Source organism: Venturia canescens, chromosome 11 (assembly GCF_019457755.1).
Source record: "Venturia canescens isolate UGA chromosome 11, ASM1945775v1, whole genome shotgun sequence".
NCBI classification, from domain to species: Eukaryota; Metazoa; Arthropoda; class Insecta; order Hymenoptera; family Ichneumonidae; genus Venturia; species Venturia canescens.
Window position 1 is genome coordinate 8,290,697 of NC_057431.1, and position 17,144 is coordinate 8,307,840.

Genomic DNA, 17,144 nt, shown 5'->3' on the forward strand with positions numbered 1-17,144 from the left:
TCTTTTCATTTGACGACGAATGATCGAGTTTACAGTCAATTTACCTCGAGATCTATCCGTGGGTTCGAACATGAAATACGTCAGGGAAGAATCAAGCATGTAACGTGATTTTTAAGGTAGTTTTTTCGGTTTTTTTTCGATCTACCGATCGGTTTATTTTTAGACGTAAATTCAGATGATAAGTTAGAGTTAAAAGTCATATTTTAGAGAGTTTATCGAATGTTGATTAATTTAAATGTTATTTATCGTTTTGTAATATTGTGAATGAATTAAAAATAAACTTGGAGTGATTTTGTGAGAATCACAAGCGTGGTTACTGCTCGGAGAGTCTTCGGCTTCATTCTCATGAATTTCTAGGATCAAAATATTTTGATTTTGGCTGACTTCTTACTTTAATCGAATGACAAGTGCCAGTGAAGGCGTGGACGGGGGATTTCTACGGAGAGGATCGTCTTGGCTCAGTGGAAAAGTTGAATTGGTGCAAAATGGATCGTAAATTATTAGTCTCCGTGAATTTGTTTTTACTAATAGTAATTGGTGCAGAAGTTCGAAGTGAATTATCAGAAATTGATAAAATGTCAAAAAGACTCGACGAGCTTCTCGTTGAAATCGATAGCCCGAAAAACTCTTTCGAAGACTCGGAAAGAAAAATGGATTTTTGGCAAAAATACGAATTCGGCAGTGGCGTTGGAAATCGAGAGGGTAAATGAGGATGTGAAATGAAAAATTTCTATCGAAACACGAGAATTTGAAGAAATAATAATAATAATAAAATATTACAAAATTTGAAATCCTGTTTTTAGAGTTATCAATAAAAAATGTAACATCGAAATTGGATCCTCACTTGAAAAAGAACATCGACGATTATCAATTGATCGAAAAAAATGGAGAATTTTTTTTGGCTGGTACCGAAAACGAGGTTTTTCATTTCTACAAATTCGATTTCGAGCAAGCTCGCACGATTTTCCATATCGACGTCCATTCATCAGGAAAAATTCAAAATTTTCTCCTCTTCGTCGTCCCAAAATCTTCGACGATCGTCGCTATTTTATGTGTCGAGTCCCAGCAGGGAAGCGACTTAATTTGGTATCGATTCGCCCAAGGAAAACTCGTGGATCTGGACTCGTGGCCTGTGCGAGATTTTCGCGTTGAAAAGCTCCAATTTTTTCACCACCGAGGCCAAAATCGTTTGTTGATACTCAGGCGAGGAATTTCGAGCTGGGGACGCGTGTTTATCTCCGTCGATGTTTACGGCTTCGAAATCGATGGCGAACGTCCTAATTTGTGGTAAATTTTCAATGATTTTTTAACAATTAAAAAAATGACGAAATCGATTAGAAAAAATGGGGATTTTCGACAGGCTCGTGCAGCGATTGAACGTGCCACAAACTTTCGACATCCACGTATGCCCCAGCCATGACAATGCCATGATCGTATTTCGTCGTAAAAATAACGTCATCACATACGAGTTCGAATTCAACGAAAATGGGGAAGGTCTTTTCCAGGAGCACCAAAACGTCACTTCCAACAACTTGCGAAATTTGGTTTGCTTCGAAAGCGGCCACGTTCGTTATCTCGTCACTTCCGGTCCCGAAGCTGCACTCTTCGATTTAGTAGAAAGTGAATTCCAGCACGATCCGTATTCCGAGCGCGTATTCAACGGTGAATTTTTCTTCTTTTCAAAGTTATCAATTTTTTTTCAAATACTGCAAATCGTTGGACTTTTTCCCTGATTTTTTAGCTTCGCATCACGAAGCTAAAATAATTGAGATTATTTTAAAAAAATGAACAGGAAACACCATTTCTTGAATTTTCTGATTTTTCAAATCACTTTGATGAAAAATAGTTTCCAAAAATTCGTGAATTTCGGCTTTCCAGAAATCGGCGAAATATCTTGGATTCAAAGCTTGCTCGTGGATAACTACAGAGAAGAGTCGATTTTGCTGGTCCAATTGAAAAATTCAAGCACAATTATTCTCTCGTGGAAGGGGAGACAATTCGAAATAATTTCGGCGCCGAATCTCGAGCTGGAAGGCGTCGATCTCTCTCGAATCACCGTCGTCCCGAAATACGGTTACATCGATGGCAATAAATTGGTGAAAATCGAGACGAGGCTCATCGAAAAAGCGAGACCGGTACGAGACGACGTGGAAAAAATGTTGAAAGCGAAATACGCATTGGCAGTGAGTTGAGATGAAAATTTTTGGTGCTTTTCGTCAATAAGTAAAATAAAAAATCGTCAAATTTGGAAAAAAACGTCCACGATCAGCCCTAAGAAAAAAAAGGACAAAAGAAATTGCAATAATTCAAGAAATAAAATACAAAAATAGAGGAACACGAAATTGGAATTTTTTTTTTCAGGAAGTTTTGCAGAAGCAAAAATTTATTTTTGACGAAACTGAGTCCCGAATGAAAAAGAGTTACTTGAAAAATCCCTGGGTGACAGGATTTTGGAACATGTCAAAAATCGAAGTAGAGACACTGACGATCGAAAGGGGAGTGTCCCACGATGGGTTTGCTGTGGGAGGAAAAAAGTTGGGGCTGCAAGATTTTTTGTCGGGTGAGAAAAAGGTGAACGCCGAATTGGACGATCTCGAATCGAAAATAGGGGAAATAAAAAGAAATTTTGAGAATTCGATACCGATCGAGACGCCGGAAGTGCTTTTCGGCGAGGATTTATCGATAAACGGAAATCTCGATGTTCGTGGAACGATTTTGGCAAATAACTTGAGGTACGATTATCTGAATGGGTTTACACGAGACGAGATCGTTCAAAATTTCTCAAATTTCGATGCCGATTTTGTGATCGGCGGTGTCAAAAGTTTCGAGTCGATCGACGCCGAACGTTTGAACGTTTTTTTCATCAACGGCGTTCCCATGGAGGAATTCAAATTCGATCGCATCAAGGAACGCGATTATTCGGCGCTCGATTTCTCGAAATTGAGTAAATTGAAGGTTCGAGGAAACCTCAATTTCACCACGATCAATGGCGCCAACTGGCAAGAACTCGTGAAAAAAATCGTTCTCAAAAGTCAGTCGCCGATCATTCCTGGAACCACGATCGTCGAAGGGGTGAGTAAAAAATTCTCCTCGTACCAATGAAAGATATCGGTAACGTCTATCGACGGAAAGACGCCGATTAATTAAGGAGGTATGTCAGTGTGGCAGGCTGAAAATGGAGGTATTTTTTGAGATTTCTTTTTTAAACGGCTCGATCAAACTATTTGAAATTTTTTGTATTAATTCTTGAAGTAATGAAGTGTACGAGGAAATTTTTATTCTTATTTTTGGTGTATTTTATTAAGCAGAAGAGCGCTCGCAAAATGGCGTCCCAAAAAAAGACTCCCCGACGATTAACGACACAAGTGCCACAGCAAGAGCATCCGAAATTAAAAATTCAAAAAGATTATTAAATTAAAAGAAATTTGAAAACTTTAATCAGAAAAAAATGGCAGCCATTTAGAAAAAATTGAATTTTACACAGAAATTTTGCAGTTTTGTTAATAAAAATAAGAGAACAATTTTAAAAAAACTCTACTATGCAACGATGGCGATAAGTTTTCTGAAGAGAATCCTTTTTGAATGAAGTCGATTGAACTAAATTTGACAGAGCCATGCTGTCAACCAGGTCTTACCGGTTAGTCTTCCATATCCCTGGACCATACAGAAGCTCTTCTGCGCCTAAGTCCTTTTTTCACGCGGATATTCCCCCTTAAGAGGATGGATCAGTCGGTATATCGCAAGCATAAGTGCGAGAGAGATAGTTGCAAATTTCAAAATCGAAATTCTTTAACACAGTTTGACCGATTAAAAAAAGGCTCTGTCAGTCGATTTTTGCCATCGTTCTGCGCAGGCTGACAGAGCCTTTTTTTAATCGATCAAACTGTGTCTAAGAATTTTTATTTCGAAAATTCCAAGTGAGGTTAGTCGACTGATCCATACTCTTAACGATCTCGATCGATTCGAAGGATTTCGTCAGTGACAACTTCGAAATTCAATGGTTCAACGGAATCCTCTATCCGGAGGAATACGTGAGTGCCAAAAACCGAGATTTCGTTGCGATAAAAGGGAAAAAAAGATTGGACAAACTCAAGGTCAGGAGCCTCGATTTCGACGCGATCGAATCGATAAACGGAGTGTCGATCGACGAATTTATCACTTTGGATGGCGACAGAATCCTCAGGACGGAAACGACCTTTGAAAATTTGAAAGTCACCGAAAACTTGCAAGTGAGTTTTCCAATGAATCGTCGAAAGCAATAAAATCCAAACTTTCTCTCAAAAAAACTCAAATTCAAAATTTTTCTTCCAAAAATATTGATTTTTCAATTTTCCAGATCGATGGAAACGTCACAGGCTTGCCGGAGGATTACAAAGCAGCGCGATCGACCTTGAAAGAAACGACGGACGTGACGGCCGACGTCAGGGTCACTAATCTGACGATTATCGGCGACCTCGTGCTCCAGGATTCCTTGAATCACACGACCTGGTTCGAACTCGATGATTTGCTCACAATCGAGGACGAAAACGTCGAAATAACTGGGCACAAAAGCTTCCTGAATGACGTCGAAGTTCACGGTGATCTAGTGATCGGTAGACAAACGATAAATGGACACTCGATCGAGGAATTCGTCACTTTGGATACCGATCAAGAATTTCCAAGTGAGTTGCCAAAACAATTCTTCGAATGACGATTTTTAAACTGAATTTTAAGCAGTGCCCACTTTGGGTTTTTCTTATTTTTTAAACTGAGACAAAAAAGAACGATTGAAATGAGAATATTTGTACTCGAGTCTACGGTTGTTTACAGATTTGGAAAAAATATCAGGAAACGTGACTTTCGATCACGTGGAAACGAGCGATTTGGAGGAGATAAAAAAATTGTTGGGCGAGGATCGAGGCGAATCGCCCGAAACGAAGTGTTTGGCGAAGCTTTTGGTTTTCAAAGTATCGCCGGTGCTCGATGAGCTTTTTTTCGAAAGCGTCAACAGCGAGATAAATGCGTCGAGTTTCATGGCTGCGACGAACCGAACATTCGCGAATGTCAATTTCCAAAATCTTCGAATAAAACATTTACGGGGAGGTGAAATCGTGCCGATTCGAGTGAACGACGAGCATTTTGGGGAGTTCAAAAGCTCGAGAATTTCGAAAACGAAGTATGAAAATATCGAGGCTTCCTACGAGATCGGACGTTTGGAAACAAAGTTTCTCAACGCTCGTACCATCGATGGATTCCTGCCCCAAGAAATAGAAAAGCTAAGAATTTCTCTGGAGCATTTTTACCATCGAATTTCCAGTGGAAATATCACCTTCGAACTTTTCAATGTCGAGGGGAACGTCGACGCCACGACTGTGAACGGGAAACACTTGGAAAGCTACTACGATCCAGATAAACTCGAAAATGCCATCGTTTCCAGCGACCTTCGAGTGAAAAACTTGATCGTCCGTGGCTCCATCAATGCAATCAATTTTACCAACTTCGTCAACGATTCTGTGCTCAAAAGTGACAGAAATATCGTCATCGATGCCAAAAAAACAATCGGCAGAGTCGTGTGTCAGTCCCTCCAGTCTGAGAAGCTCAATGGAAAATCGATTGACCTCATTTTGGATCCTGACAAGCATCAAATCCTCGAGGGATCGCTCGTTGTTCGTGGCAAGTTTAGTTTTCCACTTTTATCCCATAATTACATAGATTTTTTCAATTTTTCAAATTTTTTCAATTTTTACATTTTTTCAACTCTTTGCTTCAATTTTTTGAATTTTGACATTTTTTTGTAGTTCCAATTTTCACCATTAATTTATGCAGCTTCATTTTCTCTTTACGAATTCTCATTTTTTGGCATTTTTCTCCAAATTTTGGAAAATTCAACTTCAATATTTCTTTCAATTCCATTGAAATTCGTTTGCATTTCAATTCTGGTTAAAACTTACTATATTCATTTTGGATCTTTGTCAATTTTCGATTTAATCTCCAACAGAATTCCGGTCTCAAGTATCTTCATTTCACTCGTAATTAGTTATAAGTTTTTCTAACTTCATTCCCAATTTTATTGTTTTCAATATTTGTCAATTTTTTTCCAACTTTTCAAAACTATTTACTCATTTAATTTCGATTTTTGGTTTGATCGTTGAGACTCGTCGACCAAATTCGTAGATCGTTTTTGTACGAATTTTATTTATCCCATTTTTTTCGATTGCCCGGACTATCTTGGTGAACTTTCAACCACAAAGGGACCGTGAAAGTGCTCGATGCGTTTGAAACGGCTGGAAAAATCGGTGGAATCGTTTGGCAGGAAATACGCGATAGATTCAAATCCGTAGGGAACGAAACTTTCGCGGCCAAAGGAAATATTTCGTTTCTCGACGAGGACGTCAAAGTCTCGAGTCTTCTCGTGACCGAGAGGATTCAAGGCGTTGACATAGCCGATTTTCAAAAATCGGTAATTTACAAAAGCAGTAAAAACATCGTGATCGAGGGTCCATTGATTTTCAAAAACCCTGTGACGATCGACTCGCGTTTCGTGGTGACCGAAACGTACAACGATCTCGACCTGAAGAATTTTTACGAAAAGGCTGTTAGGATCGACCGTCCATTGAACGTTCGTTCGAAAATCGTTTTTACGAAAAATCTCCACGTGAAAAAAAATCTCGTGGTCGATGACGAATTAGAGTCAGAAACGATCGGAGGAATCAACTTGAAGAAAGTTCACGAGAACGCTGTCTTCGTCGATCGACCAACTTCGATTCCTGGTAAAAAAAAGTTTGATTCTCGTCAATTTTTTTGGGATCGCAATCCTCTCAAGTTCCCTAACTTGAATTTCACTTTTGATTTGCTCATTGCGTCAGGATCGGTCTCCATCGGCAATGCGATTTTTGAGTCAGACGTCGAGATCGAAATGCTGAACGATATCGATCTGAGGACCGTGCTGACCCTCGAGGACGAGCAAATGTTTGGTGCAACTCTGAGGTGCAAAAATTTCACGGTCGGTAAGTTAGAGCTCGTTGGAACAATGAACGATCTCAGTATGAGCGCCATCTATGACGATACTCTGATGGTAAGTTTTCTTCAGTAAAAATATATATCGTTGAAAATGAATTTTCAAACGATCGTCATGAAAAGTAGTTCGGCCGGTCGATAAAGTGCGGTGAAGTTCCACTTTTTTGCGGTAAATGATACTTTAAGGTACCCTGATACCGATAAGCACAGCTCGGGGCCTCTTACGAGGCAAAATTTTCAATTATTTCATTTACAATTTTTAACACGATACTCTATGGAAGAACTCACAATAATATTAATTGTAAAAAATTGAAGAGCCGATTGAACTTCGGGCAAATTCGGGAATGGCGGGAATTTCAACAAATTTATTTTTGAGATTGCCTCACGTGCTTTTATTCGTTTAGTAGCTTCGCTTTTTTTAATTAATTGGCCAATAATTAATTAGTCAAGTTGAAGGATAAATTTGATATTTTCTGATATTTTTAAAGCATTTTATTACATTCTTATGACAAAAATATTCCCAATGTGAGTGTTTATTATTTTCATTAATAATTTAGAGTTGAAATGAATCAACATGAAATAGTTTCAAACTTGACTAGTCATAGAACGGCCGAACTACTTGGAAACACTTTACGATCGGTTGGAAAATGATCCTTGGGAAAAATCGGTTCGTTCGAGTTTTCTTGTGGATAATAAAATCGGTGATTAAACGTTCGTTCTTAGAAAGGAAGAAATTTCAATTTTTAGTTGAACGAAAATCAAAATTCATCGAATCACTTGATCTTCGATGGGAACATTCACATTCGCAGCGATTTTGAAGCGACGATTATGAATGGAATAGATCCGAAAAATTTCATCTCTCTCGATGGGAATGAAACTTTGATCGGTAAGAGTTTGTGCAACGAAAAGTGCTTGTGAACCGTTGAATTTTTCTTGAATTTTTGTTTTTTCCTTTTTCCACGATTCTCAACGATTTTTCTACAGGGAATTTCACTTTTGAAAATCCACTCGTGCTCGACGACAATTTGGTAGTAAAAGGTCTTTTCAATGGGATCGATTTAATGAAGTGGGAAGCCACAGTCGTCACGAAAAATTTTCCCATCAAACAAATCGTCAAAGGAGCCTGGACGATCCATGGCAATGTTCACTTTGACAAAAATCTTCATGGCAGCGATCATTTGGATGGTGTAAATGTTACGAAGCTTCTTGGTGATCTGCATCGACGCGAGGTCGAAACGAATTTGACGATGGAGGGAGTTAAGGTAGTTTGTTATTTTCATCGTTTTTTCCACTCTCCTCATCATTGTCTTGCTCGGTTGTTTTTTTGAGTCATCTTTATACGAATTTTTGTGTTTGTTTGTTTGTTTGATTTTTTTTTTTTTTTTTTTTAATTTATCGATAACAAAAATTGAGATTTTTTTATGATTATTTCTATATATTGAATCGTGATTGTTGCTCCTTTATTTTTCATTGCAGGAAGACCTTCGTAGCTTTTGCGAGGATCTTACAACTCTGCAAGAAGCTGCGGAAAATCAAATCTACAAATACGAATATTTCGATTATCTTGATGTCATGAATTTCGATCGTAAAATCATAAGCGTGCATCAATACGAATTAGAACACTTGGATTATCTTTTGATCAGCTTCGACAGTTGTCATTTAGACGTTTTCGTCTTTACCGGCATGGAGTTTACCAGGGTTACGAGCTTGTCGAACGTCGGATACATCGAACGCTGGTTCACCTTCAGTTGCCAGGATGAAATATTTTTCTTGACTGTTGGCAAACAGGCCTGTGGCAAAAATCAAGGAAATTTGTGGAAACTCGATGGAGATCGATTTATAGTGAGATTTTTTTTCTTTTACTGCAGAGATCAATTTTATTAATTTTTTCAAATTATTTCAATCGAACAAAATGACGAACCAAAATTGAATAAAAAAAAGAACATTTCCTGTCATTTTTGTTAGGTTTAAATTTGATTTTTTTTTGTTTTTTCAAGTTTCTTGAAGATCTTGGAAACGTGACCGACGCAAAAAAAATAAAAGAGGACGAATTTGTGGTGATGGTCGAGGATCGAATGATTCGTCGATCGATGATTGAAAGTCATCGAAATTCTTTGACACAGCCAAAGCCCTATAAGATCGAAAATGCCGATTCGAAATTTGTCGCTGACAGCGAGAAATTATTGTTGATCAATCGTGACACCATAGAAAAATTCGAATTGGAGAACGCCACAAAAAAAGAACGAGTGAAGAATCGTTTTGGGACGGAAAATATTCTGAGCTGTCGATTGGGCATTTACGGACGCGAAGCTTTTGTTTATTACGACAATAAAATCAGCGACAATTATTTATTCGTAAGCATCGAATTTTTCGTCAAATTTATTAGAATTAGGAAACAATTGTGCCGAAAAAGTGGATTAAAATCGAAAAAAGAGTGAAGAATAATGACGCGCTACGTAATTTGAATTTGAAAAAATTACTCGAAACCAAAAACGATATGAAAAAAAAAAAAATACAAAGTTTTGTCAACTGGATTCTAACGAGTGAAATGCAATGGAAAAACAAAATTGGCAAATTTCAAAGAGTACAAAAATTCAAAGAAAAAACAAACTTTCAAGCAAAAACGATTTTTCGAGCATCAATTAATTCATGAATCGTTAATCGTCGCAGATCACTGATGACAATATCACACAACCCAAAATCCTGCAAACGATAAACGTCCAGAGGCCCTCGTCCATCGTGGTCATTAATTTCGATGGGGGAGTAGAAAATTTTTTAATTTTCATCGAGGATCAAAAAATTCTGCAAATTTACGAATACCGAGGTGAGTATTTTCGTTGAAACGCATTCAAAAGGTCGTGGCGATTGTCTGTACGCGTCGTTATCGATTTTTTTCAGGAATCGAAGGCTTCGTACATCGAGAAAGTATAAGAATGAAAGCTGACAAAATTCACCCATTGAGAGTTCGAAAATATTCGAAATTCGCAAAAAAGCATTGCCTCGCTATAATCCAAGGCCAACGATTAGTGATATTGGAGGCAAAAATGCACGGTGAAAAATCTGATATGGAAAAACTCGATTGTCACTGACGTAAACGAAAAAATCAAAAATGAAAATGAATTTTGAATATTTTTATAATCAGTGCGCCAACAAATCAGCGAATTATTATGATTTGAATAAAATCATAAAAACAAAAAAGAATCAAATAATTTTTTGCCAAATAGTCGTGCTCATATGGCATTCGATGATAATCGTCGATAAAGTAATTGTTTTTGTATTTTTTTGTCTCTGATACCATATTTATTGCTATTTAATAAATAAATAATAAAACTATGAGTTGTTCAAGTCATTGCACGAGAAATAAACGAGCAAAAAACTCGATCGGTGGGGATCGATCGATTATTTTGTCACGTCACAATGGTTCAATGAATAAATGAATTGAAACTTGGACGATTTAGTAAGTTCCTTCGCCACGTTTGGCTCGATAAAATGCGACGATTTCTTCGTCTATTTCTGGGTCTCCGGTCAAAGGTAAATTTGCAAAATCTTTGGGACTTTGAGGTTCCTCGTGAGCCTGGTTTGGTTCGGTGGAAAATCGGTCCATTTGGATGTTCGTTTGGGGATTCGAATTTTTCTCGATGCAGAGAATATTGCGTAAAATATTTGAAGTTGTTTTGAAGCCACTTCTGGGCGTTTCGGATTTGGAGCTCGATGGCGAATTTTCTTCGTCGTCTTTGGGATTACGAGTTCGCGAAGTTCTCATCATTCTCATCACGTTCTGGGGGAATTTTGGACTTTTTGTCCTCGGGGATTCTTCTTTGTGAGGTTTTTCGTCGTGCGACGATTTTTGCCACTCTTTTAAAAAGCTTCCAGACCTTTTTCGTCCTGGGGATTTTTCCTCCCTGCAGCTTTCGGGTGGAGCAGATTTTCTCAGATATTTCACAGCTTCCTTCGGACTTTTTTCTCGCCCAGAAGCTTCCCCAGAACGCTCGTTTTTTTCGGCTTGCAAGCTCCTTCGAATTTTTTCCAAATCACCATGCGGTCCTTCCTGAGGGGATTTTTCCCCTGGAAGGTTTTCCAGCCTCTCATTTTTCTCCATTTCTTTCGATCCCTGTTCTGCTCTCTCCTCCTTCCCGGTCGAAATGTTCAGGTTAGAAAAATTATTGAATTTCGTTAAATTTTTTCGTATCGGTGACTGACAGAGGGGTATCAATTTTTCAAAACTGTTTCCCCTATCGATTCGAACTTCGCTCGAATCGGTACCGGCTTCGGCAAGCTTCGTTACTTCCGGCTCAATTTCATCGATTTTTTTTTCGACGCGACAAGTTTCTCCATTGATCAAAGCCCCGGAGGAACAATGACGGTCGTTAATCTCGATTTCATCGTGGTCCAAAGTCAGTGGCGGGACGTTTGGAGCTGGTCGCTTCGGGCTGATCATTTGTGTCCTTTTTTCCTCGGGCGTACAGCGCCCGAGCATTTCGAAACTTTTCGGACTCGTGTGTGGCTTCGTTCGGAGCGAGTTCATCGATTTTCTTCGCGTTTTCATCCTCGGCGGCGAAGGCGGACCACTTCTCGTGGGAGAAATTCGAGCGGTGGGCATTTGCACCGATTTTTCTTCCTGCGACCTTTCGGTCGGGCTCGGAGACACTTTTCGAATGATTTTTTCCCTCCGCGCTCTCTCTTTTCGAAGAATAGCGATTAAACGAGCTTCCCGATTCGTTAAGGACCAAAAATCATGGGAAAACGATTTTTCTTCGTTTTTTCTTTTAAATTCCTTTTTTCTCGAACAAATTATTCACTGCTGCTAAAAAAAGGATACAAATTTCTTGGTCCCTCTGTAGCACCAGATTTTTGTAATGCTCCAAAGTTCCGGGAGGGGAATCCCAGCAAGAGATTTCAGGAGCTTTCTGCTTCTGTAATTCCTCGATTTGTTTCCTCAACTTTTCATTCTCCATTTTCAACAATTTATTTTCACTTTTCGTGTCGAGAACGAGAGTCAAATTCACGTCGTTCTTGACGAGGGCAACTCTTTGGGCGAATCTACAAGTCGATATCGTTTCCTATGCATAAAAAATAAAACACTGAAAAAAAAACCGACACTTTCGAAGAATCCCACTTAATTTCATTTCTTTGGAATTTCTTCGAATTTTTAAATATTCATGTGACTGAATATTCTGTTATTTTTTAATTATTAATTGAATAAAATGAATTATCATCAGAATAAAAAGAATAAAAATTATCATCATTTTTATTTATTTTTTTTTTATTTTGTTTTATTTTTGAACATTCTTTGCATTTTTGAATACTCCATTAATTCAATACTGAAATATACAAAATTTGTCAATTCAATTGATAATTGATTCACGAAAAAAAAAATAATAATTTATAGCGATGATTTTTCTTTAAGGCCTAACATCCGTCCAGAATTTTATAAAAATCGATTTTTTTTACAGATTATTATTTTCTATAGCTTTAGCGGTATTTCTGTGAAAGTCGATTGTGAAAATTCTCTATAGATCGAAAGTTGTTATAGAAAACGTGACCGCCCAACGAGAGGGCCCGATGCGCACTTTAAATTCTCAAAACTACTTTTTCTGGCTATTTTTTTTAAATATTCGGAAGTGTTGGTTTTTTGATATTGTTATTAAAAAATTGTATTAACATAAAGTGTGACATTTATATGACACAAAATACACACTTTTTTTGAAACTGCCGTAAATTGCTAAATTTTTCGAATTTCAAAAATCCGACTCGACAGACTATAACTATAACTTTATTTTACAAAATTTTTAAAAAATTTTACAGATCTGTCAACGTTTCAAGAAAAAGTGATGTAGACCGCGGAGCAACTTTTTTTTTCATAGCGCTTCGGGAAAAGTGATTTTTTATGTTGCAATTTTTGAAAAACAAAAAATGGAATAAATTTTTTTACAAAGTTTAGGTACTACTAAACAATGTTTAAAAATTATTTTTATGCATTTCTATTGCTATATCTTCTAAAAAGAGTTTTTGTTTCAGCGCGTTTTAGGCAATGCTGGACGTTTGTAAGGCGTTAAATTCTAATTGAATTTGTGTACAGAATTGTTGAAATAAAAATATTTAATTCGAATAATACAAATTAATTGAATAGAATAAATGAATTTATTATTTATAAAATAAAAATTTTAATTATATTAAAATTTAATAAAATCAATTAAATGAAAAAAAGGAATTTAATGATCGTCCAGAAAATCTCCTGACCTCCAGATTGAACGACGAGACACTGAGATTCGCCAGCATCGTTGTCAAGCAATTTCCACCGAGGCTATCCCGAAGAATCGAAGTCAACAATGAATTTCTGTACGGGACGTGAGAAACATTTTCCTGACCGAGACAAACGATGACTTGCTCTAGAAAATGAAGGCTCAAATTGATATGCTTCGCTTCTGTGAGAATCGTGCCTTGGATCGCACATTTGTAGACTCGCTCCGATCTAACGAAAAAATCGAGTGATGAAAAAATCCCTTGCAGCCCAATGGATTCGGCTAAAATTTTATCCGATTGAATCCGAAATGAATTTCGGCTTCGGATCCTCTCGTGAGCAGTTTTTTCAACCACTTTAATTGCAGTCCCGAAATAAACTTTTGGCTAATTGAATACTGGAATCGAGCCAATCGATTTTACGTTCGAATCCTTAGAAATGAATCCAATTTGATCCGAAGTGAATTTCGGCTCCATTCTCTCTCGTTGGCAGCTCTTTTTCTGAACTATTTTATCAACCGTCTTCAATTGTCGGTTTAACTAATGAAGGACTGTAATCGAGTCGGACGATTTTACATTTAAATCGATAGAACTGAGTCCAATTTTATCCGAAATGGATTTCGGCTGATTTCGGATTCCGAATCGATAAAAACGAGTCCATTTGGCAACTGATTGAAAAGCTGTTTTTCGGCATCTGCTAAAGAAATAAAAAGCCACTGACCCAGCAAGATCGACGAGATGCATTTTGGCACTGCTGTATCGATCCGATCCGATTTTCTTGACGGAAACGACGATTGTGAATATGCAATGAGACCGCGAAGACCGAGGATTCATCGGAGTCTCCGAGATCGCTCTTGAAGAAGTTGAGTAATTTCGATGTTTATTTTACAGTCGCTAAGAGTGAATGTGAGTGAAAAGATTTCCACGATTTACCGACAGCTGTCACCGTCGCTCAAAAACTGGAGAGCGTCGCTCTCGTTCTCGACGATTCTGAAGCTCAAGTTTTTCAAATGGAGGCCCCCGTTCTCGTCTTCGTGTATGGTCACGCGTCTGCATCGAATAATTAGCGACTTTTACTCTAGTAGGCTTACGGACAGGAAAAACACTTGATTAAATCAATCGATCCGATTTTTTATCGATCCGAAGGTCTCGGAGGCCTTCCATATTCGGATTCTCCGATTGGGCTCAGCTAACGAACCGACACATCCAGTGACGATTCCACCTCGAGTTATCCTCGTTCAAACGCCCGACGGTTCCGATTTTTAAAAAACTTTAAAAATTTTCAAAATTTGCCAAGCAAAAGAAAGCAAAAATTCGAAATTGACGATCAACTAACTTTTTTGAATTCTCAATTTAAATCCAAGTCGAAATTCGTTTTGTCGAAGCTTCCAATGAATTCGTACAGTCCGATAATCCACTCGCTAGTGTTTCCGAAATAACTGAATCATTTTTTCGTCTATCGAAATCTCACGCATGTCAGTTTTGACTCCAAACGTAATTTCTCACTCTTTGACCTCGAAAGTATTTTGTAAAGCCACTAATCGTTCGTTCTCTTAGTTAAATTTCGTATTCCGAATGAATCGAATCTAGAAATGAATATTCGACTAAAAACGCCCCAAACAAAGGCCACGACGCTGTTTCACGGACTCGCGAGCACGCGGCAGGCGTAATGAGAGCTGAGCACGCAAGCTGCCTTTTTTACGTTCGACCACTGCCCTCACATGCGTTTCCGCACTTCGGTCAGTAACTCTAAGATTTGACGTGACTTTGGAAAGAGCAAAAGAGAGAAAAATGATTTACGGAAGATCTTCGATCCTGGAGGCAGCTTCTCGTTGCTTTCGTTCGAGTAGAAGATCGTAGCCATTCTCGTTGTAGATCTCGAGATAGGCGATTTCGATGGAGTACAAATTTTCGGGGTTCTTGAAAAGAAAAAAATGTTTCGATGAAGGAACGACGGTCAGTTGGGATCCGAGGAATTGTTTGGCGATCAAAAGACCTTTCGAACGACGTCAAAAATGTATTGCAACGTCCGAGGGATGATTCCTCGCTCGCCATGGCTCCCGAGGTCACCGGTGACCGTGTAAGTCTTCCCACTTCCGGTCTGAGGATGTTTTTATTACTTTTGAAAATTCGTTCTTTCTGGGCGCTTTAGGATTACTTATTGGAGGTTTTTTAACCTGGCCGTAGGCGAATATCGTCGCGTTGTATCCATCGAAGACACTGAAAATGGTTCGACAAGTTTTTTTATCGAGCTGTGAATAATTATATTTTAAGGGGGTTACCCCGCGTGGCAACCGAATTTTTTACGATTTTTTTGCCGCGAGAAAAATAACATGGACTTTTGAAATTTTAAGGGTTTATTCATTGGTATTTCAACTCGGGGATAGAATTTTCAAACTCTCATATCTCGAGTAGATTCGGTGTGAAACTATTCCACAGAAATCCATATGTTTCTTCATGGTCTCCACGATTCCGGAGAATTCGTTGATATGAGATAAAAAAACGAAGAAAGTTTTTTTATTTGTAAAGCAGTGGCTATTGCCCGGACTGAAATTATCCAGAAATATGAAAAATTGAAGGATTTTTGCGCTTCCAAACAGAAAATTTCGATTTTCAAAAATGTTTAAAAGCTGAAAAATCCTTCAATTTTTGATACTTCTAGATGGTTTTAGTTCAGGCGATAGCCACTGCTTCACAAATAAAAACACTCTTTGATTTTGTGACCTCGGGTCAAGCAATCCCTCGGAATCGTTGAAACCACGAAGAAGCAAATGGATTTCTGTGGAGTAGTTTTACACCGAATTTATTAGAAATAACAGAGTTAAAAAATTCTACCATAAAGTTGAAATCCCAACAAATAAGCCCTTAAAATTTCAAAAGTCTGTTTTTTTTCCTCGCTGCAAAAATAAATCGGTCTGCCACACGGAGTGGCCCCTTAATTTTTCATTTCTAACCTGTCGACGATCGGACGGGCGACACTCTCGAAAATATCTTGCTGCTGTGCATCGTGATTGAAAATTCCATGAAAACTTGAGAAAAAAGTAACCTCGAATGAAGCAAAATCGATTGAAAGTTTGATTTTTCAACTAAATTACGAAATTGCTCACGAAAAATTCCACGTTTCCGGACGGTTGTCGATGTACTCCAGCGACCTGCACGGAACAGTGAGAACGAGAAAGTCTTCGTTGCAATGTTTTTTCGGCTTTCGATGGATTTTATAATTCTAAGAGGAAAAAGAGAAAAGAAAAGCCTCAAAGTCGGCGGAATCTTTGACCATTTTCATTTCATCACAGCCAACAATTCCGACTCATTCCGTAATTCACTTTCACTACTCCACGCGGCCCTCACCACCGTCCTTTTTCGACTCTTCTCCGGCTTCAGCCTCGCGAACACGGTTATCGCGTTTTTCACCATTTCCTCTCGTTGTCCTCTTCCCTCATTTGATGATCGATTCTCTTCGATAGTCCAATCGCTTCTCAATTTTTTTCATAACCTGACATTTCGCTACTGACGTTTCTCTCGAGATCAAATTCCATATTTTTTTTTACCAAAAAACCCATTTTTTCTATGGAAGCAAACGATAAAATGTTTGAATTTTTCTCTCATTGAATCGACGGCTAAAATCTATGAAAAGTTTCATTTTCTTATAGATTTATGGAAACTCCAGTTTTTTTATACGTTCGTCAATAGTTTCGAGTGGCGAGTTCATTTTCCGAACTTTCTCGATATTCCTGCGCGCTCCTACTTTCCACTCTATTTTTCCACATTAAATTACAGTAGCGAAGATTTTTTCGACGTATGCGCAGCACTGCGAGAATAAGCTCGAACTTCCACCGACAGCGAAGTTACTTTTAACCTACTTTTCGTTAACCTTTTTGCCATGGAATTTGTAATCGATACTGACGACC

At 38.1% G+C, this 17,144-nt stretch overlaps 2 protein-coding genes across 2 annotated transcripts; one reads left to right on the plus strand and one right to left on the minus strand.

Annotated features, from left to right (window-relative positions):
* Window positions 1–375: 375 nt before the first annotated feature.
* Window positions 376–10,323, plus strand: fs(1)N (female sterile (1) Nasrat). The gene is made up of 16 exons (XM_043432316.1): window positions 376–702; window positions 804–1,287; window positions 1,361–1,662; window positions 1,879–2,183; window positions 2,362–3,072; window positions 3,969–4,229; window positions 4,337–4,661; window positions 4,810–5,652; window positions 6,231–6,749; window positions 6,846–7,054; window positions 7,744–7,882; window positions 7,981–8,258; window positions 8,473–8,838; window positions 8,994–9,350; window positions 9,667–9,820; window positions 9,895–10,323. The coding sequence occupies exons 1-16, from the start codon at window positions 486–488 to the stop codon at window positions 10,083–10,085; spliced, it is 5,661 nt and encodes a 1,886-aa protein (XP_043288251.1). The 5' UTR covers window positions 376–485; the 3' UTR covers window positions 10,086–10,323.
* A 127-nt stretch (window positions 10,324–10,450) lies between these two features.
* LOC122418414 (kinesin heavy chain-like) lies at window positions 10,451–16,650 on the minus strand. The gene is made up of 11 exons (XM_043432588.1): window positions 16,585–16,650; window positions 16,344–16,459; window positions 16,191–16,265; window positions 15,414–15,456; window positions 15,233–15,337; window positions 15,037–15,155; window positions 14,170–14,286; window positions 13,958–14,089; window positions 13,237–13,468; window positions 11,816–12,056; window positions 10,451–11,643 (listed from the first exon to the last, which is right to left on the minus strand). The coding sequence occupies exons 1-11, from the start codon at window positions 16,648–16,650 to the stop codon at window positions 10,451–10,453; spliced, it is 2,439 nt and encodes an 812-aa protein (XP_043288523.1).
* Between the last annotated feature and the right edge of the window lie 494 nt (window positions 16,651–17,144).

Excerpts from the sequence above, each read along its gene's own strand:
- LOC122418414 (XM_043432588.1), bottom strand. The coding sequence starts at position 16,650 with ATGGTGAAAAACGCGATAACCGTGTTCGCGAGGCTGAAGCCGGAGAAG. Across the intron at positions 15,457-16,190 it reads GCCCGTCCGATCGTCGACAG|TGTCTTCGATGGATACAACG; the intron begins GTTAGAAATGAA and ends AACCATTTTCAG. Across the intron at positions 14,090-14,169 it reads AGCGACGGTGACAGCTGTCG|AGCGATCTCGGAGACTCCGA; the intron begins GTAAATCGTGGA and ends AACTTCTTCAAG.